This window comes from Drosophila novamexicana, unplaced genomic scaffold (assembly GCF_003285875.2).
Source record: "Drosophila novamexicana strain 15010-1031.04,08,12 unplaced genomic scaffold, DnovRS2.1 tig00004555-arrow-pilon, whole genome shotgun sequence".
NCBI classification, from domain to species: Eukaryota; Metazoa; Arthropoda; class Insecta; order Diptera; family Drosophilidae; genus Drosophila; species Drosophila novamexicana.
In genome coordinates this window covers 844180-860329 of record NW_020825052.1, presented here as the reverse complement: position 1 = coordinate 860329, position 16150 = coordinate 844180, and the positions used below count along the sequence as shown (strand labels likewise).

At 41.3% G+C, this 16150-nt stretch overlaps 2 protein-coding genes across 2 annotated transcripts in view; both read left to right on the top strand.

The window, feature by feature from the left end:
- The window catches only part of LOC115770298 (titin), a 57902-nt gene that overhangs the window by 13708 nt on the left and 28044 nt on the right, over window positions 1-16150 (top strand). The window contains exons 12-17 of the mRNA XM_030715534.1: window positions 57-895; window positions 954-3437; window positions 3506-3604; window positions 3667-3747; window positions 6800-7455; window positions 8638-16143. Of these exons, the coding sequence (XP_030571394.1) occupies window positions 57-895; window positions 954-3437; window positions 3506-3604; window positions 3667-3747; window positions 6800-7455; window positions 8638-16143 (11665 nt within the window). The remainder of the gene's footprint in view (window positions 1-56; window positions 896-953; window positions 3438-3505; window positions 3605-3666; window positions 3748-6799; window positions 7456-8637; window positions 16144-16150) is intronic.
- LOC115770059 overlaps window positions 4936-16150 on the top strand; it is a 31748-nt gene continuing 20533 nt past the window's right edge. The window contains exon 1 of the mRNA XM_030715154.1: window positions 4936-5077. The gene's annotated coding sequence lies outside the window, so the exon portion shown is untranslated. The remainder of the gene's footprint in view (window positions 5078-16150) is intronic.

The following is a 16150-nucleotide window of genomic DNA, read 5'->3' as shown; positions in this document are numbered from 1 at the left end:
CATCAGGGAGCAATGATATGCTCTAGTTAGAGATCTACTGACCATGTCGTTTATAGGGAAGTCATTCACGTGCCCTTCATAGCCAGATTTGTGGTATTTGCCAAAAAAATAGAACCCTTCGAGGCACGCCTACGTGTTTTCTGCATGACTGACGATCGCGAGGATAAGACACTTGAGAAACACGAGCTATATACGGAGGTCGCCAAGAGCCGCGATGTTGAGGTGCTTGAGGGCAAGCCCCAGTACATTGAAATGGCCGGTAACCTGGTGCCCGTTACCAAGTCGGGTGATCAGTTGCAGCTGCAGTTCAAAGCCTTCCGCGAGAACCGTTTGCCATTCACGGTGCGCGTAAAGGATCAGCACGCAGATATTGTTGGTCGCACGCTGTTCATGAAGGAACCCAAAGTGGCTAAGGGTGAACCACCCCAGCAACCCATTTGCATACTAAATATTGTATTGCCGGAAGCCGTCATACCCGATTCGACGACAGCGTTCTCAGAACGGGTCTCTTCTGCCTATCGCACCTCGATGTTCAGCTTGAGCAAGCATCAAAACGACCATTACATTGGTGATATACGCATTGTAGATCTGTCCAATTTATTGGGCAAAGATTGGATACAACTGGCACCAGAGATAGGTATAACCGCTGATGAGATCGATGAAATCATCAACCAAAATACGGACAGCATTGCGCGACAGGCGCAGAGCATGATTCGTTTGTATAAAGATAAGCCAAACTATGATATTTTGGCTCTGGAAACGGCGCTTAAGAACATTGGACGCGACGATATCATGAAGAAGTGCAAAAGTGGAAGACTATCGCACTCACGCGAATTTGACGAGGCGGATCTCATGAAGAACTCCGAATCCGTAGAGGAGCTAGTTCGCAGAGAAAGTAAGTACTCGGATACTTTGTGGTGTAAAAAAGTAAATAGCTTATTGTTTATTTTTAGGCAAGCGAATCCAGCAAATCAATGAGCGCGAAGAAGTTAAATACTCCGCCGAGGAGAAGGAAGTCGAAGAGTCTGAGTCCGATGAGGAGCCAGCAAAACGAACCGTTGCCGAACGCCGAGAGAAAATTGTGAAACGTCTTTCAGTGGAACGCTCCATACCAGCCTCAACCCAAAAGAAGGAAATTACACGAGAGATAACCGAAATCAAACGCAAGAGTTTGATTGAGGATAAAAAGGCACATCACGAATCAGAGATTCTGATGCAATTACCCGCCGACAATGTCATAATAAAAACGGCGACTGTGCCCGAGCAGGTCATCAAAATGAAGATGGGTAAAATGGATTCGGCCGAAGTGAGCAAAACCGAATTTGACAGGGAGTTGACGCACAAGTTGAAAACTTCCGGGCGCAGCTCTGAGGAAGAAGAGGTACCTTCTCCAGACAAGATTGATAAGATTGTCCAGGACATTAGCACCGCTGAGAAGACAGCCAAGAAGGACACGGCTACCACTAGTCGAGTGGCTACAATTACCCGCCAGGAAGCACGTGATATGACCGAAGATTTCCTGGAATTCGAAAAGCGCAGCCAATTACCAGCTGCTACAACAACGGCAACGGTTCACGAGAAATTCGTAGAGGAGATCAAAGAAAAGACAAGTCCAGTGGCAGCAATGGCACAGGATACGATTAGAGAGGTCGAACAGGTCATTAGCGAGGTAACCGAAACTGCCAGTAAGAAGGTGGAGAATATAATAAGTTCTTTCGAGAGTGGCAAACAGGAGATCAAGGAGAAGAGCACAGTGCTGGCCAGTGAGGTCGCCAAAGAAACAACGAAGGTCAGCGAGACCATAAAACATCTACAAGATGCACAGTCTTTATCTATTGAAGAGTCCGCCAAAACAGTCCAAATAGTGGAGAGCACAAAGATTGACGAAAAAATTGCTGATTTCGAGGCCAAAAAGGTTAAATACGATTTCCACGGCGGAGAACCAAAGACACATATACCAAAACCTGTTAAGAAATCTAGCGAGGACTCGCCTAAACCTACAGCGGCTCCTCGTGCCGCAGCTGAATCTGACTTTGAGAAACCATCTGAAGCAAAGGTGGAGAAGCATCTTTCCAAAATACCAGTCAAAACTGGCGAGGCTGCAAAGATTGCCGAAGTGGATGCACGAAAATTGACACAAGATTTTCTGCAAGCTGAGCAAAAGGCCCAACTGGCGGCTGCTGCTGAACATAAAACTGCTGCTGAACATAAAGCTGCTGCTGAGCATAAAGCAGCTCCGGCTGCAAGTAAGATACCTAAAGTGGAGCCCAGAAAATCGGTGGAGAAGCCGGTAGAAAAAGAGACGAAAGTCTTTGATGATATTGTTCTATCTACTGCCACCATAATGACATCTGGAATGGCTAGCGAGCCTCCAAAAGAACAACCGGAAATTGCTGCCAAGGCCGAAACTGTGACGGAAAAGTTGACCGATCTGATTCACACTTTCCACAAACTCGAAGATAGACTTAACAAAACTGAAAAGCCCCTGGAAATAACTAGCAAGGTGGTGGAGCTCGCAGGCACAAAGGAGGAGCCTTTAACTACAGCTCAACAAGAACTACCAAAATTGTCTAAAAAGGAAGACAAAGTCGCAGAAAAGGTTGCCGAAGTTGTCGAGACATTCCACAAAATCGAGGAGCACATCGTCCTTGATACTCACAAGCAAACTCATGATTTCCTTAGCATGGAACAGCAGAGCCAACTGCCCAGCATGCATAGTGCAATTGAGAAGATGCTCGAGTCCAGCCAGACGTCAACAGCTTCTGAGCCCGAATCATTGATAACTGTGAAGGCAGCGCCTCCCGCTAGTAAAATACCAGTAGTGGAGCCCAGAAAAGCTTTGGTTGAGGAAACACTGAAGCCAGCTGAAGTATCAGCACAACTTAAGGAACGTCAGCTCACAGCGGACTTCCTTCACATGGAGCAGCAAACCCAGCTGGAGTCTCAGCCTCAAAAGAACACAACGGCTAGCGCTGAAGTGACTATCTTGCCTGAAATCAATCAGCCACAACTTGCTGCCAAGGAACCTACTGCTATCGCTGATATTAGTACAACCATAGTAAAGGAACCAACAGCCACTAAATTAGAGCCCGACACAAAGATCGTTTCGGAAGATGGCATTGAGTCGGCGGCGCCAATTGGTGAAGTATCACCATTTGCCACACGCAAGTTAACCGCCGATTTCCTAACCATGGAGCAACAGACTCAGCTGCCCAGCGCTGTTAAAGACATTGGCTCATACGATAGTGATACATTCGACAAACGAGCCACAGTCCCATTGAGCGACATCGTTAAGGAAGCGGGACTCTGTGCACCGCTGCCCATTGAGCCGCGCAAGTCGCTTACCGATGCGGAGTTTTGCAAATATGTGGGTGATACGATAACAAAAAAGATGAGCGAGGGTTTAATCGAAATGTCAGATGAGCTCAAACAATTAGGTGAGCTAGGTGGCAATGAATACCGTATATAATGATTATACTTATGCAATTTTTTATGGAATTTTTAGCGAGCGACATTCCAGACTCCCAAACTCCGCCACCCACACCGAGTGATGCCAAAACTGAGAAGCAGGAGGAGCAAACCGATCTGGGCGAGCTAGAGCGTGGTAAATTGAGGATAAATGCATAAAATTACCGAATTAACTGATTGAAATAATTAACCATATAGATTATCTAGCCGACACTGTGACAACGCTGCACACAACTACAGAGTCGACCTTTGAGCGTGTTGCTGCCATTTCCACAGTTGGTAAGTGCACGTTAAAATTGCTGCCTCTTTTATGCAATTAACGTATTTGTTATGTAAATTGATTTACCAACGTTTTATGTTTGCCTTTTTGGTAAAAGAAAATGAACTCGTAACACCCCGTTTCTTGATTTCTCATATGATTTTTGAGCCATCTGTAGTGTATTCTTTTGTTTATCGACCAACATTTGTGTTAGTACAAGTAATTGTTTTATGTTCCTCTTATTGTTATGTTGAACTCATTTCGTTTGAACTAAAATCCAAAGGCTTTTTGTATGCAAACAACCATTCATTAAAAACGATTCAATGGAAACGACAAAATAGTTCATTGTTAACAATTAATTGTAAAGCATAACCAACGAACTGCTAGTGTGTATATCTTAATCAAAAAAGTCTGTAAGTGAAAAAACCATAATTCGCAACTTAAGTTTGAAGCTCAGCGAGTGAATGGCCAGCAGGTGGTGACAAATAGCTCACAAAGAAAATGTCGTGATACCGTTGAAACGCAGTACTGTACCAACATTTGGTTAGCTAAATCCAATTACCTGCGCCCGCTTCCAGCCAAAGGTCGTGGAAATGAGGAAAGCAACAGCCGAGAAAATTCCTAATATTTTACGTTTTGTCTGGCGCCTTTGTTATTGTGACCAACTAACATTCAAAAGTGACAATGTCAACACTTAATATCCGTCTGCGGGTCAGTCCGAATCGATAAAAAGATTGCATTCTTTTCCCTACGAATAGTTTCAAAGGTTTTACAACATATCAAACAAATAAATTTCAATAAAGCAACAACATTTAATTGAATATAGCTAGATCTAGTCAGATATAGCCAGTATATGTTTCATTTAATAGTTTGCCTCACCTCCTCGTAGTCTGGGGTGCACAATGTTGCGCACTTATGTCATTGCGCAGGCCACAAAGCAATCGCACAAGAGGTACGCGCTGGCGTATACTTAATTTAATTTGTTTCGTTCATTTGCGTGTAGTGCGGCAGCTAGCAAAACTTTGTTGCAGATTTAGTTACACATTTGTATTTCCCAAGTACGCGTGACGGTAATACGTAGCTAATTTTCTTGTGAATACGCCGTCTTCTGGCCAGAAACCCATAATTGTGTCCTAATTTGTTTGTGTTTCTTGTGCATTTGTTGAATCAAATATTAAATACAATTTAGTAACCGAGCATTGTAGCGTTGAGTTGTTGTTTGTGGTTTATTCAATGCATTAATAAATCAATTAAAATATAAAACAAGACATTTCTAAATCTAGAATAAATAAACTACACTAAACGTAAAAAGAACCAACACTAAAGTAACTTTAAGTATTGTAATTTATGGTAAGTTCTGAAAAGCAAGTTTTGTGCAATCAATTTGAAAAGTTGCCTTTGTAATGGTTAAAAATCAAAAAAGTCCCTAACAAATATGATGGGTATCGCTAATAGGTCTCTCTACATCCAATTCTCTATCTTTTTAGTGATATAATCATAAAATAATTGTTTTTATCTACCATGAAAAACGACAATTACGTTTGCAATTTTTAACAATTATTTAAGCAATTCAGTTTATGTTTTTGTCAAATACTGCAAGCTACAATAATTGATTCAATTTGTATAACTTTAAAATACAATAAGTACAATTACAAGTTAAGCCAATAATTTTTTTGTACATATAGTACATATATTATAATGTACAGAGAACTTGTAGTATACGATTTTTTTCATTAAGATAAACACTTTTGGCATACCGATTTTCAAAATTTCAATTCGAACTACATAAAAAACATATGTGAAACGTAATGTGTATTGTGATCTTAAATGAGTTGAGCGACACGAAATTGTCCAATTCCATTGTGATCTCATGCATTTCGATCCCAATATGCCGCATTCAGCACTCCAATACCAATTTCAATATCTCAAAACCACCATGGCTTTAAGTTTACAATATTTTTAATTTATTTGATTTATGCAAATAATTATATTCTGTTGCTTTTCGTAATTTTTGTGAGTCCTTAACGAAAAAGCATTGTACTCTCATCTAAACCACGAATATCCTAACTAAATGTTTAGTATAAAAAAAAAATTAAAAAAATAACATTAAAACTCACAGTAGCGGTTACGTAAACATGCATAGAATAAATCGTATAAATCGTTTAGTTTATAGATTATTTGCATTTTGCATTTCCGGCTTTTAACAACAACAACAAAAACCACACTCTAAGTTGATTTGTATGCACCCCTAACGCGCTTCCGTATCTAATTGGCAATATACTATGTATAATGTATATGTATATGTAAATGTAATAGTTAGATTGAAAAAATATTTACAATACTTGGCATTGTATTGTCCAATTCTTGAGAGCATATCGCATTACCGTATGTGACATATGATGTCGTGGCATAATTATACTTGCAGTACTTGCTAATTTTGTCTTTTAAGTTTGTTCCAAACAATTAAACATATATACATATTGCTTAAATATTCTTGTGAAAAATATGCAAACGTAATCGAACAAATTTAATGTTCAGTTTTGTTGAATGTATTTGAATTGAGACGAGGCTACAGCAGAAAAGGGCAAGGAATCCACGACTTCATATAAAGCATACTAGAGTAAATGATATGAGAGAATATCGATTGCTCTCTGCCATCTGTCTATCCAGACATTTTGTTCTGCTTTTCAAACTAACTATGTTACTTAACAAGCGCATTTACTTATATCGTACCACAAATTGCATGTTTGTGCCTGCTGCTGGGTTTTTTGGCGTACAGCTTGTAGTTATGCGGCGAATTCTGAACGCCTGATCAATTGCACTGTGTATATAAACTAACCCACCATATAAGTCTGGTTTGTTTGTAATAGGAGTTAACTGTCTTAATATTGCCTTGTTTCTACTTCTTAAAATTGCGCTATCCTGGAACGCCTCAAACAGAGCACTTCAGTGTTCATAATGTTAAATCCGAAACATTTACAAGTACAGATGAAACTGACAAGCTGCTTCATAGAATGGCAGCTGACCCTAATATCCAGATACCATACTTACCAGACACTACCTCATTTACAGAAATGAGTGCAAGTAGTCCAACTCCGAAACCGAAGACAACGACCACAACAACGACCCTGTCTACGAAAGTAGAACGCACCAAAATAGATTTAACTGCGACACCAAACGAGCAGCAGCAGAAAGATCATTTTAAGACGGAGCTGGATAATGTCCAGCGAGATGCTGGCGATAGGGAGTATTTAGAGCAGATAATGGGCTGTGGTGATGTGAGACGCAAGATATTGCGTTTGGAGAGCAGTGGCAGTACGGAGTCCTTGGAATCCAGCGCCACACCACAGAGTCTGCCACCCAAGTACATAGGCGATAAGGTGCCAGTTGTTAAGGATGTGGTACAGAGTATTGAGAATAAAATCAGCGGCACAGTGGTTGAGGCTATTCCCTTTTCTGTACAAAAGCGAACAACAGATCATAAAGAGCCGAACATACTTGAGGTAGAGAAGCAAATTCTTACAGCTGCAGATATTGCATTGGATAAGTTGACCAAATGCGAACCACCTGCTGAAGTTGTAAAATTATCACCCGTCGAGGCAATGGAGCGTGGAGCAATTGGTATGGCGCACATTGAGGAGGCGGTTTGCGAGAGGGTTTGTGAGAAGCGAAAGGCCTTTGAGGTCGCAGAAGACTTAAATGAAACGCAAAAGACTTTGGAAGAACAGGTAGTAGGTTTAAATAGGCAAGTAAAACAGGTACCTGGCAACATTTTAACAGCAAGTATTGATGAACACAACAAATTAGTAAGTAAGGAACAAGAACTAGAGACATTACCAAAAGTAAAAGATGTCATCCAAGATATTGAACGGAGATATCCCTCAACGAACTTAGAAGTCACACCGTTTAGTCCACGTAAACGTGAAATTGTAGATCGCAAGGCTGATATATCCTCCATAGAACAACAGATTTTAAATGAAACTGACTTGGTATTAGAAAACTTGGCTACAAAACGTGTTGCAGAACAGAAGATAGTTTCACCTGTTTTAGAAACGGGTAAAACAGGCACAAGTATTGAAGACCTTGAATCTGTGTGCGAAAAGAAGTGCTCTAAGCGTAAAGTTTTTGATATGGCAACAGCGTTTAGTAAAGAACCACATAGTGAAGATATAAAATCAGCGACAGCTAAATTTTTGTCAGACGAAAAAACAAACTATGATGTATCTGAAAGTATTAACAAAACACTGGAAAGTGATTATAATATTTTAGATGAAAGTGGTAAACACGAATTTCCAATGGAATCAACTAAGGGCGCCAAAGAAGTAGTTTTTCCGAAACATGCACATACATTTGAGCGATTGCATTCAATTTCAAAAGCTGATATTGAAGACACAAAAGAATATATAAACGTTACAACTGAGTACGAAAGGAGACTTAGTAAATTATTTACAGACGAAATCGGCCCGATATCTCAGTCTGATAATACAAAAGTAGAGATAGAAGTATTAGAAAAGTTTCCAACCTATGACAAAAATGATATGATATCAAACACATCATTTGATGAGGCTAAAATCCAACAAACAAGTGAATTTATGACAATATTCCCTGCAGATTTACAAAAAATAGAAAATGAGAGTGAGAGTGACGAGGAGATTGACCATCGTGAAAAACTACAAGAAATCAAGCTATCCCAAATTGAAAAGGTTCCAAAAAAACCTGTAGGTCAGATCACATATGCAAGCGAAACCGAAACCACAGGTTTCAATAAAAATGAAAATAGAAAGTTTCCAACAAAGGAACATTTAGACCAGACAAAACTTCATCTTAATACCTCCAACGAAAAAGTTGACCTCAATAAAGAGGATCCATATATTTTCTCTCAACCTTTTTATTTAACAAATCCATTGCAGACACAAGCTAAACTATCTGAAAACACCAGGTCCCCCATTGAGGCATCTAAGCAAATTCTAAAGAAATATTCTGATGATAAAGATATTGGATTTGACAAGCCTACAGAAAGGCCCCTTTCCTCAGCCATACCCTTGGTACCTCTAGCAATGACGACAAGCAAAATTACTTCCGTGAGTGATACTCGCGAGTCCGTTGATATTCAGATCAAAGATGTAGTGAAGCTGCCCATGGATCCTGTAAAATCTGTTGAGAAACCCAAATCTCCAACTGTTGTAGCGAAGACAGTTTCAAAGGGATATTCAGACGATGAGAGTGATGACGAACTTGGAATTGTTAAGCCATTAGATAAGCCTCTTCCTTCAACCACTCCTCTGCTGCCACTTGCAGACAAGACCCTGCAGAAAACTGACGATATTGTTAAACCACTGACTGACTTGAAGGACGATAAGCCACAAGCTAAATTAGATGAGAAACCCAAGTCCCCGATTGAAGCATCCAAGCAAACTCTTAAGGAATATTCTGATGATGAAAGTGATGAAGATATTGGATTTGATAAGCCTACAGAAAAGCCCCTTTCCTCAGCCATACCCTTGGTACCACTAGCAATGACGACAAGCACAATTACTTCTGTGAGTGAAACACGCGAGTCTGTTGATATTCATATCAAAGATGTAGTGAAGCTGCCCATGGATCCTGTAAAATCTGTTGAGAAACCCAAATCCCCAACTGATGTAGCCAAGTCAGTTTCAAAGGGGTATTCAGACGATGAGAGTGATGACGAGTTTGGAATTGTTAAGCCACTAGATAAGCCTATTTCTTCAGCCACTCCTCTGCTGCTACTTGCAGACAAGACATTGCAGAAAACTGACGATATTATTAAACCACTGACTGACTTGAAGGACGATAAGCCACAATCTAAATTAGATGAGAAACCCAAGTCCCCCATTGATGCATCCAAGCAGACTCTTAAGGAATATTCTGATGATGAAAGTGATGAAGATATTGGATTTGATAAGCCTGCAGAAAAGCCCCTTTCCTCAGCCATACCCCTGGTACCACTAGCAATGACGACAAGCACATTTACTTCTGTGAGTGAAACACGCGAGTCTGTTGATATTCATATCAAAGATGTAGTGAAGCTGCCCATGGATCCTGTAAAATCGGTTGAGAAACCCAAATCCCCAACTGATGTAGCCAAGTCAGTTTCAAAGGGGTATTCAGACGATGAGAGTGATGACGAGTTTGGAATTCTTAAGCCACTAGATAAGCCTATTTCTTCAGCCACTCCTCTGCTGCTACTTGCAGACAAGACATTGCAGAAAACTGACGATATTATTAAACCACTGACTGACTTGAAGGACGATAAGCCACAATCTAAATTAGATGAGAAACCCAAGTCCCCCATTGATGCATCCAAGCAGACTCTTAAGGAATATTCTGATGATGAAAGTGATGAAGATATTGGATTTGATAAGCCTGCAGAAAAGCCCCTTTCCTCAGCCATACCCCTGGTACCACTAGCAATGACGACAAGCACAATTACTTCTGTGAGTGAAACACGCGAGTCTGTTGATATTCATATCAAAGATGTAGTGAAGCTGCCCATGGATCCTGTAAAATCTGTTGAGAAACCCAAATCCCCAACTGATGTAGCGAAGACAGTTTCAAAGGGGTATTCAGACGATGAGAGTGTTGACGAATTTGGAATTGTTAAGCCACTAGATAAACCTCTTCCTTCAACCACTCCTCTGCTGCTACTTGCAGACAAGACCCTGCAGAAAACTGACGATATTGTTAAACCACTGACTGACTTGAAGGACGATAAGCCACAAGCTAAATTAGATGAGAAACCCAAGTCCCCGATTGAAGCATCCAAGCAAACTCCTAAGGAATATTCTGATGATGAAAGTGATGAAGATATTGGATTTAATAAGCCTACAGAAAAGCCCCTTTCCTCAGCCATACCCCTGGTACCACTAGCAATGACGACAAGCACAATTACTTCTGTGAGTGAAACACGCGAGTCTGTTGATATTCATATCAAAGATGTAGTGAAGCTGCCCATGGATCCTGTAAAATCTGTTGAGAAACCCAAATCCCCAACTGATGTAGCCAAGTCAGTTTCAAAGGGGTATTCAGACGATGAGAGTGATGACGAATTTGGAATTGTTAAGCCATTAGATAAGCCTCTTCTATCAACCACTCCTCTGCTGCTACTTGCAGACAAGACCCTGCAGAAAACTGACGATATTGTTAAACCACTGACTGACTTGAAGGACGATAAGCCACAAGCTAAATTAGATGAGAAACCCAAGTCCCCGATTGAAGCATCCAAGCAAACTCTTAAGGAATATTCTGATAATGAAAGTGATGAAGAGATTTGTTTCGACAAGCCTCAAGGCAAACTCCTTCCCTTCACCACACCTCTGGTACCTCTAGCTATGACTACAACCAAAATTACTTCCGTGAGCGATACTCGCGAGTCCGTTGATATTCAGATCAAAGATGTAGTGAAGCTGCCCATGGATCCTGTAAAATCAGTTGAGAAACCCAAATCTCCAACTGTTGTAGCCAAGTCAGTTTCAAGGGGGTATTCAGACGATGAGAGTGATGACGAATTTGGAATTGTTAAGCCATTAGATAAGCCTCTTCTATCAACCACTCCTCTGCTGCTACTTGCAGACAAGACCCTGCAGAAAACTGACGATATTGTTAAACCACTGACTGACTTGAAGGACGATAAGCCACAAGCTAAATTAGATGAGAAACCCAAGTCCCCGATTGAAGCATCCAAGCAAACTCTTAAGGAATATTCTGATGATGAAAGTGATGAAGAGATTTGTTTGGACAATCCTCATGATAAACTCCTTCCCTTCACCACACCTCTAGCAATGACGACAAGCAAAATTACTTCCGTGAGTGATACTCGCGAGTCCGTTGATATTCAGATCAAAGATGTAGTGAAGCTGCCCATGGATCCTGTAAAATCTGTTGAGAAACCCAAATCCCCAACTGATGTAGCCAAGTCAGTTTCAAAGGGGTATTCAGACGATGAGAGTGATGACGAATTTGAAATTGTTAAGCCACTAGATAAGCCTCTTCTATCAACCACTCCTCTGCTGCTACTTGCAGACAAGACCCTGCAGAAAACTGACGATATTGTTAAACCACTGACTGACTTGAAGGACGATAAGCCACAAGCTAAATTAGATGAGAAACCCAAGTCCCCCATTGATGCATTCAAGCAAACTCTTAAGGAATATTCTGATAATGAAAGTGATGAAGAGATTTGTTTCGACAAGCCTCAAGGCAAACTCCTTCCCTTCACCACACCTCTGGTACCTCTAGCTATGACTACAACCAAAATTACTTCCGTGAGCGATACTCGCGAGTCCGTTGATATTCAGATCAAAGATGTAGTGAAGCTGCCCATGGATCCTGTAAAATCAGTTGAGAAACCCAAATCTCCAACTGTTGTAGCGAAGACAGTTTCAAAGGGATATTCCGACGATGAGAGTGATGACGAACTTGGAATTGTTAAGCCACTAGATAAACCTCTTCCTTCAACCACTCCTCTGCTGCTACTTGCAGACAAGACCCTGCAGAAAACTGACGATATTGTTAAACCACTGACTGACTTGAAGGACGATAAGCCACAATCTAAATTAGATGAGAAACCCAAGTCCCCGATTGAAGCATCCAAGCAAACTCCTAAGGAATATTCTGATGATGAAAGTGATGAAGATATTGGATTTGATAAGCCTACAGAAAAGCCCCTTTCCTCAGCCATACCCCTGGTACCACTAGCAATGACGACAAGCACAATTACTTCTGTGAGTGAAACACGCGAGTCTGTTGATATTCATATCAAAGATGTAGTGAAGCTGCCCATGGATCCTGTAAAATCTGTTGAGAAACCCAAATCCCCAACTGATGTAAGCAAGTCAGTTTCAAAGGGGTATTCAGACGATGAGAGTGATGACGGAATTGGAATTGTTAAGCCACTAGATAAGCCTCTTCCTTCAACCACTCCTCTGCTGCTACTTGCAGACAAGACCCTGCAGAAAACTGACGATATTGTTAAACCACTGACTGACTTGAAGGACGATAAGCCACAAGCTAAATTAGATGAGAAACCCAAGTCCCCGATTGAAGCATCCAAGCAAACTCCTAAGGAATATTCTGATGATGAAAGTGATGAAGATATTGGATTTGATAAGCCTACAGAAAAGCCCCTTTCCTCAGCCATACCCCTGGTACCACTAGCAATGACGACAAGCACAATTACTTCTGTGAGTGAAACACGCGAGTCTGTTGATATTCATATCAAAGATGTAGTGAAGGTGCCCATGGATCCTGTAAAATCTGTTGAGAAACCCAAATCCCCAACTGATGTAGCCAAGTCAGTTTCAAAGGGGTATTCAGACGATGAGAGTGATGACGGAATTGGAATTGTTAAGCCACTAGATAAGCCTCTTCCTTCGACCACTCCTCTGCAGCTACTTGCAGACAAGACCCTGCAGAAAACTGACGATATTGTTAAACCACTGACTGACTTGAAGGACGATAAGCCACAAGCTAAATTAGATGAGAAACCCAAGTCCTCGATTGAAGCATCCAAGCAAACTCCTAAGGAATATTCTGATGATGAAAGTGATGAAGATATTGGATTTGATAAGCCTACAGAAAAGCCCCTTTCCTCAGCCATACCCCGGGTAGCACTAGCAATGACGACAAGCACAATTACTTCTGTGAGTGAAACACGCGAGTCTGTTGATATTCATATCAAAGATGTAGTGAAGCTGCCCATGGATCCTGTAAAATCTGTTGAGAAACCCAAATCCCCAACTGATGTAGCCAAGTCAGTTTCAAAGGGGTATTCAGACGATGAGAGTGATGACGGAATTGGAATTGTTAAGCCACTAGATAAGCCTCTTCATTCGACCACTCCTCTGCAGCTACTTGCAGACAAGACCCTGCAGAAAACTGACGATATTGTTAAACCACTGACTGACTTGAAGGACGATAAGCCACAAGCTAAATTAGATGAGAAACCCAAGTCCTCGATTGAAGCATCCAAGCAAACTCTTAAGGAATATTCTGATGATGAAAGTGATGAAGATATTGGATTTGATAAGCCTACAGAAAAGCCCCTTTCCTCAGCCATACCCCGGGTAGCACTAGCAATGACGACAAGCACAATTACTTCTGTGAGTGAAACACGCGAGTCTGTTGATGTTCATATCAAAGATGTAGTGAAACTGCCCATGGATCCTGTAAAATCTGTTGAGAAACCCAAATCCCCAACTGATGTAGCCAAGTCAGTTTCAAAGGGGTATTCAGACGATGAGAGTGATGACGAATTTGGAATTGTTAAGCCACTAGATAAGCCTCTTCCTTCAACCACTCCTCTGCTGCCACTTGCAGACAAGACCCTGCAGAAAACTGACGATATTGTTAAACCACTGACTGACTTGAAGGACGATAAGCCACAAGCTAAATTAGATGAGAAACCCAAGTCCCCGATTGAAGCATCCAAGCAAACTCCTAAGGACTATTCTGATGATGAAAGTGATGAAGAGATTTGTTTGGACAATCCTCATGACAAACTCCTTCCCTTCACCACACCTCTGGTACCTCTAGCAATGACGACAAGCAAAATTACTTCCGTGAGTGATACTCGCGAGTCCGTTGATATTCAGATCAAAGATGTAGTGAAGCTGCACATGGATCCTGTAAAATCAGTTGAGAAACCCAAATCTCCAACTGTTGTAGCGAAGACAGTTTCAAAGGGATATTCAGACGATGAGAGTGATGACGAATTTGGAATTGTTAAGCCACTAGATAAGCCTCTTCCTTCAACCACTCCTCTGCTGCTACTTGAAGACAAGACCCTGCAGAAAACTGACGATATTGTTAAACCACTGACTGACTTGAAGGACGATAAGCCACAAGCTAAATTAGATGAGAAACCCAAGTCCCCGATTGAAGCATCCAAGCAAACTCCTAAGGAATATTCTGATGATGAAAGTAATGAAGAGATTTGTTTCGACAATCCTCATGACAAACTCCTTCCCTTCACCATACCCCGGGTACCACTAGCAATGACGACAAGCACAATTACTTCTGTGAGTGAAACACGCGAATCTGTTGATATTCATATCAAAGATGTAGTGAAGCTGCCCATGGATCCTGTAAAATCTGTTGAGAAACCCAAATCCCCAACTGATGTAGCCAAGTCAGTTTCAAAGGGGTATTCAGACGATGAGAGTGATGACGAATTTGGAATTGTTAAGCCACTAGATAAGCCTCTTCCTTCAACCACTCGTCTGCTGCTACTTGCAGACAAGACCCTGCAGAAAACTGACGATATTGTTAAACCACTGACTGACTTGAAGGACGATAAGCCACAAGCTAAATTAGATGAGAAACCCAAGTCCCCGATTGAAGCATCCAAGCAAACTCTTAAGGAATATTCTGATAATGAAAGTGATGAAGAGCTTTGTTTCGACAAGCCTCAAGACAAACTCCTTCCCTTCACCACACCTCTGGTACCTCTAGCTATGACTACAACCAAAATTACTTCCGTGAGCGATACTCGCGAGTCCGTTGATATTCAGATCAAAGATGTAGTGAAGCTGCCCATGGAACCTGTAAAATCAGTTGAGAAACCCAAATCCCCAACTCATGTAGCGAAGACAGTTTCAAAGGGGTATTCAGACGATGAGAGTGATGACGGAATTGGAATTGTTAAGCCACTAGATAAGCCTCTTCCTTCGACCACTCCTCTGCAGCTACTTGCAGACAAGACCCTGCAGAAAACTGACGATATTGTTAAACCACTGACTGACTTGAAGGACGATAAGCCACAAGCTAAATTAGATGAGAAACCCAAGTCCCCGATTGAAGCATCCAAGCAAACTCCTAAGGAATATTCTGATGATGAAAGTGATGAAGATATTGGATTTGATAAGCCTACAGAAAAGCCCCTTTCCTCAGCCATACCCCTGGTACCACTAGCAATGACGACAAGCACAATTACTTCTGTGAGTGAAACACGCGAGTCTGTTGATATTCATATCAAAGATGTAGTGAAGCTGCCCATGGATCCTGTAAAATCTGTTGAGAAACCCAAATCCCCAACTGATGTAGCCAAGTCAGTTTCAAAGGGGTATTCAGACGATGAGAGTGATGACGAATTTGGAATTGTTAAGCCACTAGATAAGCCTCTTCCTTCAACCACTCCTCTGCTGCCACTTGCAGACAAGACCCTGCAGAAAACTGACGATATTGTTAAACCACTGACTGACTTGAAGGACGATAAGCCACAAGCTAAATTAGATGAGAAACCCAAGTCCCCGATTGAAGCATCCAAGCAAACTCCTAAGGAATATTCTGATGATGAAAGTGATGAAGATATTGGATTTGATAAGCCTACAGAAAAGCCCCTTTCCTCAGCCATACCCCTGGTACCACTAGCAATGACGACAAGCACAAATACTTCTGTGAGTA